The following is a 14782-nucleotide window of genomic DNA, read 5'->3' as shown; positions in this document are numbered from 1 at the left end:
TGAATTAKATTTGAATTCACACTCCACAGAAAGAAGAATTTGAATTGAATTTGAAATAAAGGAAGAAGAATTTAATTAAATGAAATTCAATATACAGGTCATTCAAAGTGCTTATTTATTGTACATATCACCATAGTAATGTTTAATCTGAAATCATGTATGGCTACCAATACCATGCAGCATGAGATTGAAAGATTTCATTTAAAAAACTCATTCTCCTAAAACAATWAAAAATAATTACAGTGGTCTGGAAATATTGTAAGATCATGTTGTGGGTTGTCTATAATAATTCATATTCCCCTTCATTTAAATAACAGAAGAAGAAAGAAAATCCCAGAATGCATTAGATCAAYCACTGCAGTATGGAAGGGAACAATCCAGCATCTCATGACAAAAATACTATTAAAATCAAATCAAATMTTATTGGTCACAAACACGTGATTAGCAGATGTTATTGCGGGTGTAGCGAAATGCAACATATACAGTTGAAGTCAGAACTTTACATACACTTAGGTTGGAGTCATTAAAACTCGTTTTTCAACCACTCCACAATTTTTTGTTAACAAACTATAGTTTTGTTAAGTCGGTTAGGACATCTACTTTGTGCATGACACAAGTAATTTTCCAACAGTTGTTTACAGACAGATTATTTCACTTATAATTCACTGTATCACAATTCTTAGTGTCAGAAGTTTACATACACTAAGTTGACTGTGCCTTTAAACAGCTTGGAAAATTCCAGAAAATGACATCATGGCTTTAGAAGCTTCAGATAGGCTAATTGACATCATATGAGTCAATTGAAGGTGTACCTGTGGATGTATTTCAAGGCCTACTTTCTTGCTTGACACATTGTGCTCTTTGCTTGACATCATTGGAAAATCAAAAGAACTCAGCCAAGACCTCAGAAAACAAATTGCAGACCTCCACAAGTCTGGTTCCTTATTGGGAGCAATTTCCAAACGCCTGAAGGTACCACGTTCATCTGTACAAACAATAGTATGCAAGTATAAATACCATGGGACCACACAGCCGTCATACAGCTCAGGAAGGAGATGCGTTCGGTCTCCTAGAGATGAAAGTACTTTGGTGCAAAAAGTGCAAATCAATCCTGAACAACAGCAAAGGATCTGTGAAGATGCTGAAGGAAACAGGTACAAAAGTATCTATATCTACAGTAAAACGAGTCCTATATCGACATAACCTGAAAGGCCGCTCAGTAAGGAAGAAGCCACTGCTCCAAAACCTCCATAAAAAAGCCAGACTACGGTTTGCAACTGCACATGGGGACAAAGATCATACTTTTTGGAGAAATGTCCTCTGGTCTGTGAAACAAAAATAGAACTGTTTGACCATAATGACCATTGTTATGTTTTTGGCAATATTACCGTTTATCCCTCTGAGCGTAGCGACAAGACTGTTGGTAGTTTAGCAACAAAAACGAGATTGCGCAACTACGGGCAAAACAGACTGGGTTGGCTTAGATTGTTGATAACATGTAAACTATATTTAGTCTCCAATGTTTACACTTCTTGTGCTTATTGTGCAAATGTAAAAAAATGTTGTACATCATTTACATTTTGGTTAGCTAGCTAGCAAATCTGCCATATTAGCATTGACATGAAATAAGTCAAAACACCTCAAAACAAGACATGGTATCAAGAGGAAGATACAACTAGCTAAAATGAGCCACCTGCGATTCCACACATTGCAGCTTCTTGTCATGTTACTAGCTATCTGAGCATTCAGAATTATAACAACGCATGGCTTATGGCCACCCTCTACTGTTTTGAGGAAGTGTAACGTTATATACGGGTTTGCCCACATCATTTTCGTGATGTTTGCAAACTCGTCTATACACTTCCTCAAAATAGTCTGAATTAATCTAAGTTAAATCAAGAAACCTGTCATAAATTTTGTCATTTTTGCCGAAAGAGTCTTAAACTCTTAAACTTAAACTTAAACAATTTTACATCTAATTAAGAGGTTTGGTGCAGTATTTCTCAAGTGGAAAAATGTGCTTGAAAAGTAGTGGTCGCTCGATGAATGACAAACACTCATTGAAGAATCCCATCCATTGTTCCCACACCTACTAGGAGTAGTACTGTTGACCAATCACAGCCTCAAGAAAACATGTTGCGTTCACAAACAGCCAAAACGAACAAACATTTGTAATGATTCATTACGCGCAAACTGTTTTGACTGGGCTTCTTATGGCTGGGGCAGTATTGAGTAGCTTGATGAATAAGGTGCCCAGAGTAAACAGCCTGCTAATCAGTCCCAGTTGCTAATATATGCAATTATTAGTATATTATTAGTATATTTGGATAGAAAACACTCTGAAGTCTTAAAACGGTTTGAATGAGTGTCGTGAGTATAACAGAACTCATATGGCAGGCAAAAACCTGAGAAAAATCCAACCAGGAAGTGGGAAATCTGAGGTTGGTCGTTTTTCAACTCATTCCCTATTGAAGATACAGTTGGATATTGGTCATGTTGCACTTCCTAAGGCTTCCACTAGATGCAACAGTCTTTAGAGACTGTTGTGAGGCTTCTACTGTAAAGGAGGGCTCATAAGGGCTCTTTGAGTCACTGGTCTGGCAGAGTGCCACAGGCTCGTGTGACGCTCTTCACGTGAGAGGTAGCTCGCGTTCCATCGCATTACTGAAGACAAAGGAATTCTCCGGTGGAACATTATGAAGATTTATGTTAAAAACATCCTAAAGATTTGATTCTATACATCGTTTGACATGTTTTTTCTACAGACTGTAAGCGAACTTTTTGACATTTCGTCTGAACTAGTGAACGCGCTTCGTGACTTTGGATTTGTTTACAAAACACACTAACAAAAAGTAGCTATTTGGACATAAATGACGGACATTATCGAACAAAACAAACATTTATTGTGGAACTGGGATTCCTGGGAGTGCATTCTGATGAAGATCATCAAAGTAAGTGAATATGTATCATGTTATTTCTGACTTCTGTTGACTGCCAAATATGGCGGATATCTTTTTGGCTGGTTTGGGCTCTGAGCGCCGTACTCAGATTATTGCATGGTTTGCTTTTTCCGTAAAGCTTTTTTGAAATCTGACACAGCGGTTGCATTAAGAAGTGGATCTAAAATTCCATGTATAACACTTGTATCTTTGATCAACGTTTATATGAGTATTTCTGGAAATTGATGTGGCTCTCTGCAAAATCACCGGATGTTTTTGGAACTACTGAACATAACGCGCCAATGTATACTGAGATTTTTTGATATAAATGTGAACTTTACCAAACAAAACATATGTATTGTGTAACATTAAGTCCTATGAGTGTCATCTGATGAAAATCATCAAAGGTTAGTGATTAATTGTATCTCTATTTCTGCTTTTTGTGACTCCTGTCTTTGMCTGYAAAAATGGCWGTGTTTTTCTGTGACTTGGCGGTGACCTAACATAATCGTTTGTGGTGCTTTCGKTGTAAAGCCTTTTTGAAATCGGACACTGTGGTGGGATWAACAACAAGATTACCTTAAATGGTATAAGATACTTGTATGTTTGAGGAATTTTAATTATGAGATTTCTGTTTGAATTMGGCGCCCTGCACTTTCACTGGCTGTTGTCATATCGATCCCGTTAGRGGGATCACAGCCATAAGAAGTTTTAACAGGGTGGTGGTGCCTCTATAGAGAYCAATAGTAATGGCAATAGTCGTTTTTGGATGAAGGCCAAAAATGAGGTCTGTGGTTAACACAGACTTAAGAGATCTCATACGTTTTGTTATATGAGTTAAGATCACTTTTTGTGAATTTTGATGCATTTATGTTCAAAAAAGGCACGTAAAGCACAATCCTAAACCTGTGTTAACCTCAGACCTTATTTTCGGTGTAATCCCAAAAACCTATTCTTTCCCCATTCATTTTCCCCATAGGGATAGTTTAATGAACCAGAGGTAACTCATTTCCGGGTTTTAGGACTACAAGGTGGTGAGCTCTATTCAATGCATAGTGGTAGACATGTGAGTGTGAACTTTGAGCTGGTTGGTCCGTTTTAATTAATTGTTTGTCGGCCCTGATTGGTTGCAGGTGTGACTAAGAATACCCCATGCCATTGACCCTGCCATATCCTAACAAATTTGGCCATCTTTGATAGGCCTAGTGGCTTATATCAACTATGGATAGGCTTATAATATGGTAAGATGTGGAGCAATTGAAGTTGAAAATTCCAGTTTTTTGTGATGTCCGCTATTTGGTGCGACACAGACCTGGTGGGGAGCGTGGTGAAACAGAGGAGTCACTGTCAGTTCTTTTGAGTTTTGAATCAGATTCTCTACCCTCATGTTAGGGTCTACTGTGCCTTCAGAAAGTATTCATAACCTTTGACTTATTCCACATTTTGTTGTCTTACAGCCTGAATTCAAAATGGATTAAACATTTTTTTTTGCCTCAACCATCTACACACAATACCCCAAAATGACAAAGTGAAACTATGTTTTTAGAAATGTTTTCAAATGTATTGAAAATGAAATACAGAKATTTCTAATTTACATAAGTATTCACACCCCTGAGTCAATACTTTGWAGAAGCACCTTTGGCAGCAGTTACAGCTGTGAGTCTCTAAGATCATTCCACACCTGGATTGTACAACATTTGCCRATTATTCCAATTCAWAATTCTTCAAGTTCTGTCAAATTCGTTGTTGATCATTGCTAGARAACCATTTTCAGGTCTTGCCATAGATTTTCAAGTAGATTTAAGTCAAAACTGTAACCTGGCCACTCAGGAACATTCACTGTCTTCTTGGTAAGCAACTCCAGTGTATATTTGGCCTTGTGTTTTAGGTTATTGTCCTGCTGAAAGGTGAATTAAGCTCCGTGTCTGGTGGAATGCAGACTGAACCAGGTTTTCCTCTAGGAGTTTGCCTGTGCTTAGCTCCATTCCGTTTCTATTTTATCCTGAAAAACTCCCCAGTCCTTAACGATTACAAGAACACCTAATAACATGATGCAGCCACCACTATGTTTGAAAATATGGAGAGTGGTACTCAGAAATGTTTTGWATTGAATTTGCCCCTAACAAAAACGTTGTATTCAGGACAAGAAGTTAATTGCTTTACCACATTTTTTTGCACTATCATTTTAGTGCCTTGTTGCAAACAGGATGCCTGTTATGCATTGTTCAGGCTTCCTTCTTTTCCCTTTGTCAATTAGGTTAGTACTGTGGAGTAACTATAATGTTATTGATCCATCCTCAGTTTTCTCCTATCACACCATTAAACTATCACACCATTAAAGTCAACATTGGCCTCACTGGGAAATCCCTGAGCCGTTTCCTTCCTCTCCAGCAACTGAGTTAGGAAGGACGCCTATATCTTTGTAGTGACTGGGTATATTGATACACCATCCAAAATGTAATTAATAACTTCACCATGCTCAAAGGGATATTCAATGTCTGTATTTTTTTTTTTTTTTACCCATCCACCAATGGGTGCCCTTCTTTGCGATGCATTGGCCCGGTCTTTGTGGTAGCTGCAGAGAAGTATTTGGGCATACAAGATTTGACTTAAGAAGAGTTACAGGGTGTGTTGACGGGGTGGTGTCCTGTTCTCCCAGGCTGTTGGCATGGTGCAGGAACAGATAGGGCCAAAGTAGTGGAATGGGGTAGTCGGTTTTTAATGATTGTAGGTGGCAGCTGCAGAGCAGTACCTGGGTGTACGAGATTTTACTGCAGTAGAGTTATAAGATGTTTAGAGATATTAATATTTTTAAATAGTAGTAAATAAGTGTAGGGTTAGTTGGTGGTGCAATTAGTTTAATTTTTTTTTTATCTAAAAACCTGTTTTCACTTTGTCATTATGGGGTATTGTGTGTAGATTGATGAGGACACATTTTTTTTCATCCATTCTAGAATAAGGCTCTAAGTAACAAAATGTGGAAAAGTCAAGGGGTCTGAATACTTTCCAAATGCACTGTATATAAACTATTACTAAGGAATTATAATTCCATGTCTACCCTAAGACACACACGATAAGGCAAGGACAATGGGCAACTGCCTGAGAAGCCCAGGGTTCAAGCACAATTACTTTGTTTCTGTTCACACCTCCAATAGACTATGACTCTGTGCACCTGCCACATGCATGCAAGCCCGAACATGCGGAAAGAATGGAGCTATGCAGCCCCACAGTGATCATATGATTCCAGTCTTGGAGAGATGACAGTATCAGGAAGCCGTCCACACCCCATCTTTTTACGACCTTATCCATGAATAGGTTGGTACTGGGTAATGCAAATMAGGTAAAATATTTGTCACGTCTATGTTTTTAATACAATAATTGACTATAATTGTTTTTTCATCCTCATTAACCCATATGAACTTTAGATGGGATAATTACATGGGTAAATAACCAAGCTGTGGATAGGCCACACTAAAAAAAGACAGAAACAAAAAATGTATTTAACCTTTATTTAACTAGGCAAGTCAGTTAAGCACAAATTCTTACTTACAATGACGGCCTACACCGGCCAAACCCGGACGACGCTGGGCCAATTGTGTGCCGACCCTATGGYACTCCCAATCACGGCCGGTTGTGATACAGCCTGGATCGAGGAGTAGATTATTCTGCTCTGTAGGCTACAGTAAACATTCCAGTGTAATAACAGTCATTGTATTACGACTCATTCAACCCTCTATTTTTATCACTGTAGTCTCTTCACGGAACCATGATAGATTTTTGCAGGGACGGTCAGCCTTCGGAATGGGGAGGTTCTAAATTCCTCGCCGCTGGTGCGTCTTGCCCTGGTGGTGGAAACTGGGAAGGGCTGAAGAAGAGAGCCCAGGTATAAAAGCACCACTATCCCATTCCAACGAAGTGTGAACAGTTTCCAGTATTGAGTGAAGGTAAAGACAAGTTACAGCCGTCATCATGAGTCGCAGCCCAGAAAGGATGTCTTCTTACCGCCGCCACTTCGAGGGCGCCCTTGCCTCCTCCTCTGCTTCCTACCAGGTGCGGGTTTCGAGCCCTTCACCGACCCGAAGGGATGTACGTCACCGCTCTGCCAGCTACAGTCGCAGCGGTGGAACCATGGGGAGGAGGAACCCCTCCAGCAGCCGCAAATCCCGTATGACCAGGTAAAACAACTCTCTTGAAGTTTTATTCTCTATGGATAGGACCATTATAGGCTACAGTTTAGGTTTTAATGCAATATCAGCATGAACTATCCATTTGTTCTTTCACTGGAACACTGCCTCATTTATAATTGTAGGCCTTGCCTAATAATCACTGAATTTATTCATAATGAGACACTCATTTCTATTGATAAAATATATTTCACTTTGAGTATCAGACCTATTCTGATTATTTCATTACCTGAACAATCCAGATTAAAAATGTAATGAAGTCAAATATAGTGGATGATTGATGGCTGGCCTTGTCCCCTCCTGTCCTGACCACAGCAGTGTGAGTATGGGGGCCCTGTGCTTCGGAATGAACATGGGCATGGGGCCCAGCCTGGACCTGGATGCAGCTGCAGCGGAGAACCAAGAATTCATGAGCACCCGCACCGGCGAGAGGCAGGAGATGGTGGCCCTCAACGACCGCCTGGCTATCTACATCGAGAAGGCAAGACCACGCCTCATCTCACACATTCTGTCACTCATACTCTCCTCTCTCTCACTCAAACTCTATGCCACACCAGTGACACTTTCATGCAAACCTATCTTTTCTGCACTCTTTCTCACTCACAAACCCATGTTCTGTCCCAGGTGCGTACTCTGGAGGGGCAGAACAAGCTGCTGGAGGCTGAGATTGATGCTCTGAAGAACCGCTATATGAAGCCGTCTGGGCTGAGACAGCTCTACGAGGGACAGCTGAGAGAGCTCCACCGGATCGCGGAGCAGATGAGAGTGCAGAGGGTGAGCTTTATGACCACCAATATGGCCCACCTATAGCCTATGCATGATATTTACTTTTACAATGGTGGACTGGGATGAGACAGACAGGTATTGAGTTTGACTGTGTTTCCTCCACCCTAAGGACCTGGCTGTAGCGGCCAAGGGGGCCATGYCAGGACAGGTGGAGGTGCTCAAGGTCAAATATGAGGAGGCTCTTGAGGCCAGGAAGAATGCAGAGTTGGAGATCGAAGCCTTCCGCCCCGTGAGTCAAACACAGATGCAGACATAACCATTAAAACAATGTCAACATGAACTCAAATTGTGTACACACAGAATCACCTACCTCATTTACCAGGCTGTCATGAAACAATTTACTGTCTTCTCAGTTATTCCTGTGTATAAACTCAATAATAAATTCATCCTCTAACCTGTCTGGCAGGATGTGGATAGAGCCACCTCGGCCCGTATCGGRCTGGAGAAACAGCTGGAGAACCTGGAGGTGGAGCTGGCCTTCCTGACCAGAGTTCACAAAGAGGTAACACGTCTGGGTCTATATCTGTGTCTACTTCTGTTTTCCCAACGAGGAAGGTAGCTGTATTCACAGGTGTGTCTTTCACTGTCTTGATTCACAGAGGGACAACATACCTCTGTCTATCTATTTTCAGATTGAGGTAGTCCTTTTCTATCTGTGTCTGTTCACAAAGGTGGACTGTAACATACTGTATCTTACATACTGTATGTGTCTGTAGCAGCATCTGTTTAGTATGATTTGTGGCCACCACAGGCATGCAGCTGGATTCACACACCTGCTGTAATGACCTGCTAATTACTTATGATAGTATATGAGTTAAAGTGGGAGAGTTTGTATCATGGGCCTAGTGATTGACAGTTTTGTGATGCAAACTGTGAAAACTGCATGGCAGGCTGAGTTAGGAAGTTAGGGTTTCCACAGATAAGAATGAAAATGAAATTCACAGAAGGAATGAGTAGTCTCCATTTTGTTTGCCCCTGTCAGGAAATTGAGGAACTGATGCAGCAGATCTACGTGGCGGTGGCGAAGGTGGACATGACCTTTGCCCTTCCTGACCTCTCCTCCGCCCTCAAACAAATCCAGTCCCAGTACGACAGCATCGCTGCCAGAAACCTACAGGTACCAATTGCAGATATTATTACAGATTTATTTCACATAACTTCATATTTGATTAGATAATTACACAGAAAACTGAATCCATTTTGTTTCTGTTCTTCATCAGGAGATGGACACTTGGTACAAGTCAAAGTTCCAGGACCTGAACAATGTGACAACCAAACACGTTCAAAGCGTTCGAAGTGTGAGAGAGGAAATCGCAAGTTACAAGAAAGATGTAAGTGGGACCCTGTTTTCTTATCATCGATAATACTGTTATTGACACCAGTAGGCAACAGATTGAAAACACACGTGTGTGGACGTGTTTAACTATACTTGTGGGGACCAGAAGTCCCCACGAGAATAGTAAACAAACACAAATTTGACCAACTGGGGACATTTTGTTAGTCCCCACAAGATCAAATGATACTTTTAGGGAGTTTAGGATAAGCGTAAGGTTTAGGGGTTAGGGAAAATAGGATTTTGAATGGTTATAATTGTGTCCCCACAAGGTTAGTTAAACAAGACTGTGTGTGTTTGTCTCTGTGTGTAGAGCTTAAACCTGGAGCGTGAGTTGGAGTCTATGAAAACGAGAAATGAGTCTCTGGAGGTTCAGATTCGTGACGCTGTGGCGAGACACAAGAAAGAAGAGGAGACACTGCGTGTGAGTAGTACTACTCTCACTACACACCTTTACTGTAGAAAGAAGCATGGGAGGTCAGAATGGATATTTGCTCTACAAAGTGGGCAATAAGTGAGAGTTCTTTAAAATGGACTCTAACAGCCGGTCACAATTGGCTCCCTATGACCTAAAGGCTTGTGTGTGTTTCCCACAGGAGCGTATTGAGGGGCTGAAGCTGGAGCTGATGGTGATGAAGGAGAAGATAYCTCTGCTGCTGAGAGAGTACCAGGAGCTGCTCAACGTCAAGATGGCCCTGGAGATTGAGATCACCACCTACAGGTGACAATCATAACTCCCCTATAGTCTAAACAGGCCTTTTCTGCTCCTCATTTCCCCTTGAAGAGAAAATAACTGGACAGGTAAATGCAGATTGCACCAAGTAGGTGTCCTCCATATTGCTTTCAGCTGGGTTTGTCAAATCTGTAGAGATGAAAAAGAGGAGGCAAGGAAAGGCAGCAACACAACTCTTTTGATATGCAGCCTACTTTATGGTTGCTAAGTGTAAATCTGTGATTTTGCGTGTCTTCTCTGTGGTTGTGTATTTGGCAGGGCGCTGATCGAAGGCGAGGACAKCCGTCTCAGCACCATGGTACAGAGCATGTCCCTGGGTGGAGGAAGAGGAGGTGTGGCCATCAGCGCTAGCTCCACCTCTGCCTCGGTTAGCGCCGCCTCTGTCAGCGGATACGGGGCCGGGCTGGGCAGAGCCCCTGGTAATGGATATGGAGGTACCAAAGAGGCCCCTGGTGGGACGGTGATATCACCAGAGAGCCAGACGGAGAGCTTCGAGGAACAGTCAGTGGAGATGACTGAGCGGAAGACTCTTCTCATCAGGTAGAGCAAGCCTGGGTCATAATTTAAACCATACTGGGAGATAATCTTACCTATAATCTGTGGATAAAATATGACATACCGGTAGTCTGTTTTGTCGTCTGAATATGTGATTGAGGACATTTTTATATATTTGTATAAAATATATTTCTCACCCAGTGTTGTTTTCAAACCCCTTTTTCCCTGCCCTTTCCCATTTTCTCTCAGAACAGTTAAGACAGATGACATGTATGAGAGCGACACACAGGAATGCACCATTACCATCTCTGGAGCTGCWGACGACACAGACGAGGACTAGAGATGGAAGTCCAGGCTCCTAACTCCTACACCACCGAATGAATGTTAGACCCCTTGAGACCTAAGCCCCAGCCCTTCCACCCTTGCCCCCAAAAATGTAACCCACACCAACCCCCTAGGATAGTGGTCTTCAGGATCAGGACCCCTATGGTCCTCTTCTGTGTGTCTCTGTCTCTGRCTGCACTAAACTCACTCTTAGCCTCACATTGCCTTTCTATTAGCCTTTAACTCCCTGTGTGTGTGTCTGAGAACCATATCGCTCTACAAGCAAGAAATAAAAAAATACACAGCAAAGCAATTATAGTATTTTTCTCTTGATGTGGTCATTTCCAAACATTTAGGTAAAAAAAAAAAAAGTTGAACAAATTTGATGTCAAGTTTCCTATTTTTACTCCTGGTGTTCAACAATTACATAGCAGCACAGTCTTTCTAGTTGAGGTCCATTCAAAGCAGTGTAATTACTCCACTATAAACAGTAATACAAAATTGATCTACAATAACTGCTAATGTAAACATGTACATAATTACCCCTACATTGACAGAGGATTAAGGTTGGGTAAAAAAAGAAAAGAGGATTACAAGTCTAACCTTATTTAGCATATTTTCCCTTCATTYTCCAATACAGTGATTCCCTTTCATTCACATTGACAAATCAAATTGTTCAGACTCATAGAAAAGTGATAACACAGTATTAAATGCAGTGCACATTATAKAATMATTTGGCACCTGATAAAGACTACAAATTTGACGTAGAYTCATGGGTTGAGGAAGTTGTCATTAGATGCATGAAAACAAAATGTGTTCGACAGACATTGCATAATGCCTGTTTATAAATGTTTGGGCTCCTCTCCCACTCCTCCTGCGAGACGGTACACTGCCAGGCTTCATGTGCCAGGGCATCAGCACTCTCCTGAAACACACATCACCATCAGACAGTGAGCAACAGAAAAAGAAAGCGTAAAGAAAGGTAAAGGCATAGTGAGTGAACAAAGAAATGTGAATTGAGTGAATCCCTATCGCTCCGTGTTTTTTTTTGTTCAAGTAGGTTTGAGTGTCAGCATCTAAGTCRCACCTGTGTGTCTGCCTCAGTGWACACTCGGACCACATCCTCAGTACCCGAGGGGCGGACAAAGGAGCGTGCCTGTCTGTGCTTATTCACCAGGCTGTCTATGGCCTRCTYCAGACCTGCTGGACTCACTGTTCTCCTCTCTGCATCTGTAGTGTCAATCACACGCCGGTCTGCCACCTACAGGCCACACAACACTGCAACTGAGACACTGGGATAAACAGTGTTAAAACATATATACTAGATTTCCTTATTATAKAGGCATTTAAAGTAACATACAATGCAACCACCCACGCAAACACACACCTTGACTTGGAGCTGTCCTGTTGGGCAGGTCTGTGTAGATGGCGTCCCATTGTTGTACCGTCATCCCTCTGATGGCTAACACCGCCTCAATCAGRAGCATGTCAGAGATAGCATCTCCTACTGTCTACAGTGAGAGCGAGAGAAAATGTCAGTTATGCATACAGGATTGGACCCTTAAATTGCTAAAAACGGTTGATTGCGTTGCCATGAGCGTATGTGGTCATACCTGGTTTATGAGGTTGACCGTGTTCTGCAGTAGCAGTGTAGCGTTTCTCCTCTCGTCGTTGGTGTTGGAGTTCCGGGCTAGCTGCTGGATCTTCTCTTCTGCTTCTTTACTGAACAAGACCTGAGACAGGACCGCAATCATACAGACAGGCCGTCACTGAGCGGGTACGTTCAAGCAATCTACCCGTCACAGATCAGTGTGTAAGCATGAGTAGGTTTCCTACTCACAGTCCCGTGGCCGTTGGCCTCGAAGTAAACACCAATGTCAAACTCCTGGGCTGCATGGTGAAGGTGTTTGACTCCGGTCTTGGTACACCTCACTATCCCCTGTAGGGAGGAGAGGTCAGCACTGATCGCATGTGTGTGTTGGAACGACTAAGGTGTGTGTGTGTGTGTGTGTGTCCTCACCTTCATGGTGTCTTCCAGGTAGCGTGTAGAGCTGCCGTTAGCGTACGCCGTCTGTACCACGGCTATTTGTAGGTCAAGACCAGCCTGCGCAAATCAAACACACACAGGGAACATGTCAGTGTGTGCACACTTCTGAATGAGGAGTTGATGTGTTATGTAGGGGCATGTTTAAGCATCCCGGGTGAGTATAGCGAGTGCGTGGGTGTATACCTGTGTAAGCAGTTCTTTGAGGTATGTGCTGATGAGGGTGGCAATCTTGTCTCCGTCTAGCAGGTGAAATCTCCCTGCTGAGTCACAGTAGTAATAAACAATACGATCAGCATCACAATCATACGAACAGCAACGCTCCCCTGCATCTCCACACCTAGAGAGAGAGATGTGAGACAAAAGAGGACAAAGATTGGGATGGGAAAACGAGTGAGAGAGCAATACAGACAGACAGAGTGGATGGCTCTGACCCTTCTCTAAAGGAGTTTGGCTGTAGCCAGCAGTATACGTAATGTGATTCATTGAGATGTCTTCCTCTCTGGTGAACAAACAATGGAACAGCATAATAATATAACAAACCTGACTGTCCTGTATTTCATTACGAGATATAAAAGTTTCAGTCACCTGTAGCCTGAGAGAGACACCCATGGGTCGAAGTTCTGTTACGATCTCACCATAGATTTGGACACACCCAGAGTTGAGACCTGCCTCTGCCAGGGATGCGTCTCAATCATAAATAGCTTCCTTTCCTAGTTTGTTTCACTTTCCCTACACACAGCTTGCTTTTTATTTATTTATTTATTTATTTAGATGATATATATATATCATACATATACACACACACCTCAATACAGACGTAGTGCAGATAAATAAATAAAATTAAAAGAGGAAACTGGGAGAGGATGCTATTTGGGATCTATTGAGATGCAGACATAGAAAGAAAAGAGACAAGTTGAGGTCAACTTGGAGCCGTCGTTGATGAGGGACAGCTGCAGCTCTTTCTTTAGGTAGGTCTCCATCTCACACACCTTCAGAGCACCAATACCATTAGCCCCGTCCACCAGCCGGGCTTTCTGATCATCTGTACGGTTAGGCACCTGGAGAGAGGGGTGGAATGGGTAACATTCATTTGAATTAACAATTATTTAACCAGGTAGGCCAGTTGAGAACAAGTTCTCATTTACAACTGCGGCCACCAGGAACACATCGACAACAGCCACCTCGAAGCAGCGTTACCCATGCAGAGCAAGGGGAACAACCACTCCAAGTCCTCAGAGCGAGTGACGTTTGAAACGCTATTAGCGCAGCACCCGCTAACTAGCTAGCCATTTCACATCGTTACACAGCCTAATCTCGGGAGTTGAATACGCTTGACGTCATAAAACTGCAATGCTTGAAGCACAACAGAAGAGCTGCTTGCAAAACGCACGAAAGTGCTGTTTGAATGAATGCTTACGAGCGCCTGCTGGTGCCTACACACCGCTCAGTCAGACTGCTCTATCAAATCATACTTAGTTATAACATAATAACACACAGAAATACGAGCCTTAGGTCATTAATATGGTCGAATCCAGAAAACCTATCATCTCGAAAAACAAGATTTATTCTTAAAGTGAAATACGGAACAGTTACCTATTTTATCTAACGGGTGGCATCCCATAAGTCTAAATATTCCTGTTACATTGCACAACTTCAATGTTAATGTCATAATTACGTAAAAATTCTGGCAAATTAGGCGGCCCAAACTGTTGCATATACACTGACTCTGGCGTGCAATGAAAGCAAGAGAAGTGACACAATTTCACCTGGTTAATATTGCCTGCTAACTTGGATTTCTTTTAGCTAAATATGCAGGTTTAAAAATATATACTTTCTGTGTATTGACTTAAGAAAGGCATTGATGTTTATGGTTAGTACTCATTGGAGCAAGCGATACGCACGCATCGATTAATAATGCAACGGCAGGAACATGCTGAGATA

At 42.1% G+C, this 14782-nt stretch overlaps 1 protein-coding gene and 1 pseudogene across 2 annotated transcripts; one reads left to right on the top strand and one right to left on the bottom strand.

Annotated features, from left to right (window-relative positions):
* Positions 1-6847: 6847 nt before the first annotated feature.
* Positions 6848-11107, top strand: ngs (notochord granular surface). 2 transcript variants are annotated; one of them, XM_024138041.2, is made up of 11 exons: positions 6848-7114; positions 7439-7604; positions 7748-7897; positions 8019-8138; positions 8316-8411; positions 8892-9026; positions 9130-9240; positions 9556-9666; positions 9839-9963; positions 10234-10515; positions 10720-11107. In XM_024138041.2, exons 1-11 carry the CDS (start codon positions 6909-6911, stop codon positions 10808-10810), a joined length of 1593 nt encoding a protein of 530 aa, XP_023993809.1. In that variant the 5' UTR covers positions 6848-6908; the 3' UTR covers positions 10811-11107. The 2 variants fall into 2 exon arrangements, with proteins under 2 accessions (XP_023993809.1, XP_023993810.1); XM_024138042.2 differs by having other exon boundaries at positions 6849-7114; positions 10725-10812.
* The window catches only part of LOC112070614 (phosphoacetylglucosamine mutase-like), a 23100-nt pseudogene continuing 19421 nt past the window's right edge, over positions 11104-14782 (bottom strand).

Source organism: Salvelinus sp. IW2-2015, unplaced genomic scaffold, assembly GCF_002910315.2.
Source record: "Salvelinus sp. IW2-2015 unplaced genomic scaffold, ASM291031v2 Un_scaffold1379, whole genome shotgun sequence".
NCBI lineage: Eukaryota > Metazoa > Chordata > Actinopteri > Salmoniformes > Salmonidae > Salvelinus > Salvelinus sp. IW2-2015.
This window is presented reverse-complemented; position numbering and strand designations above follow the sequence as displayed.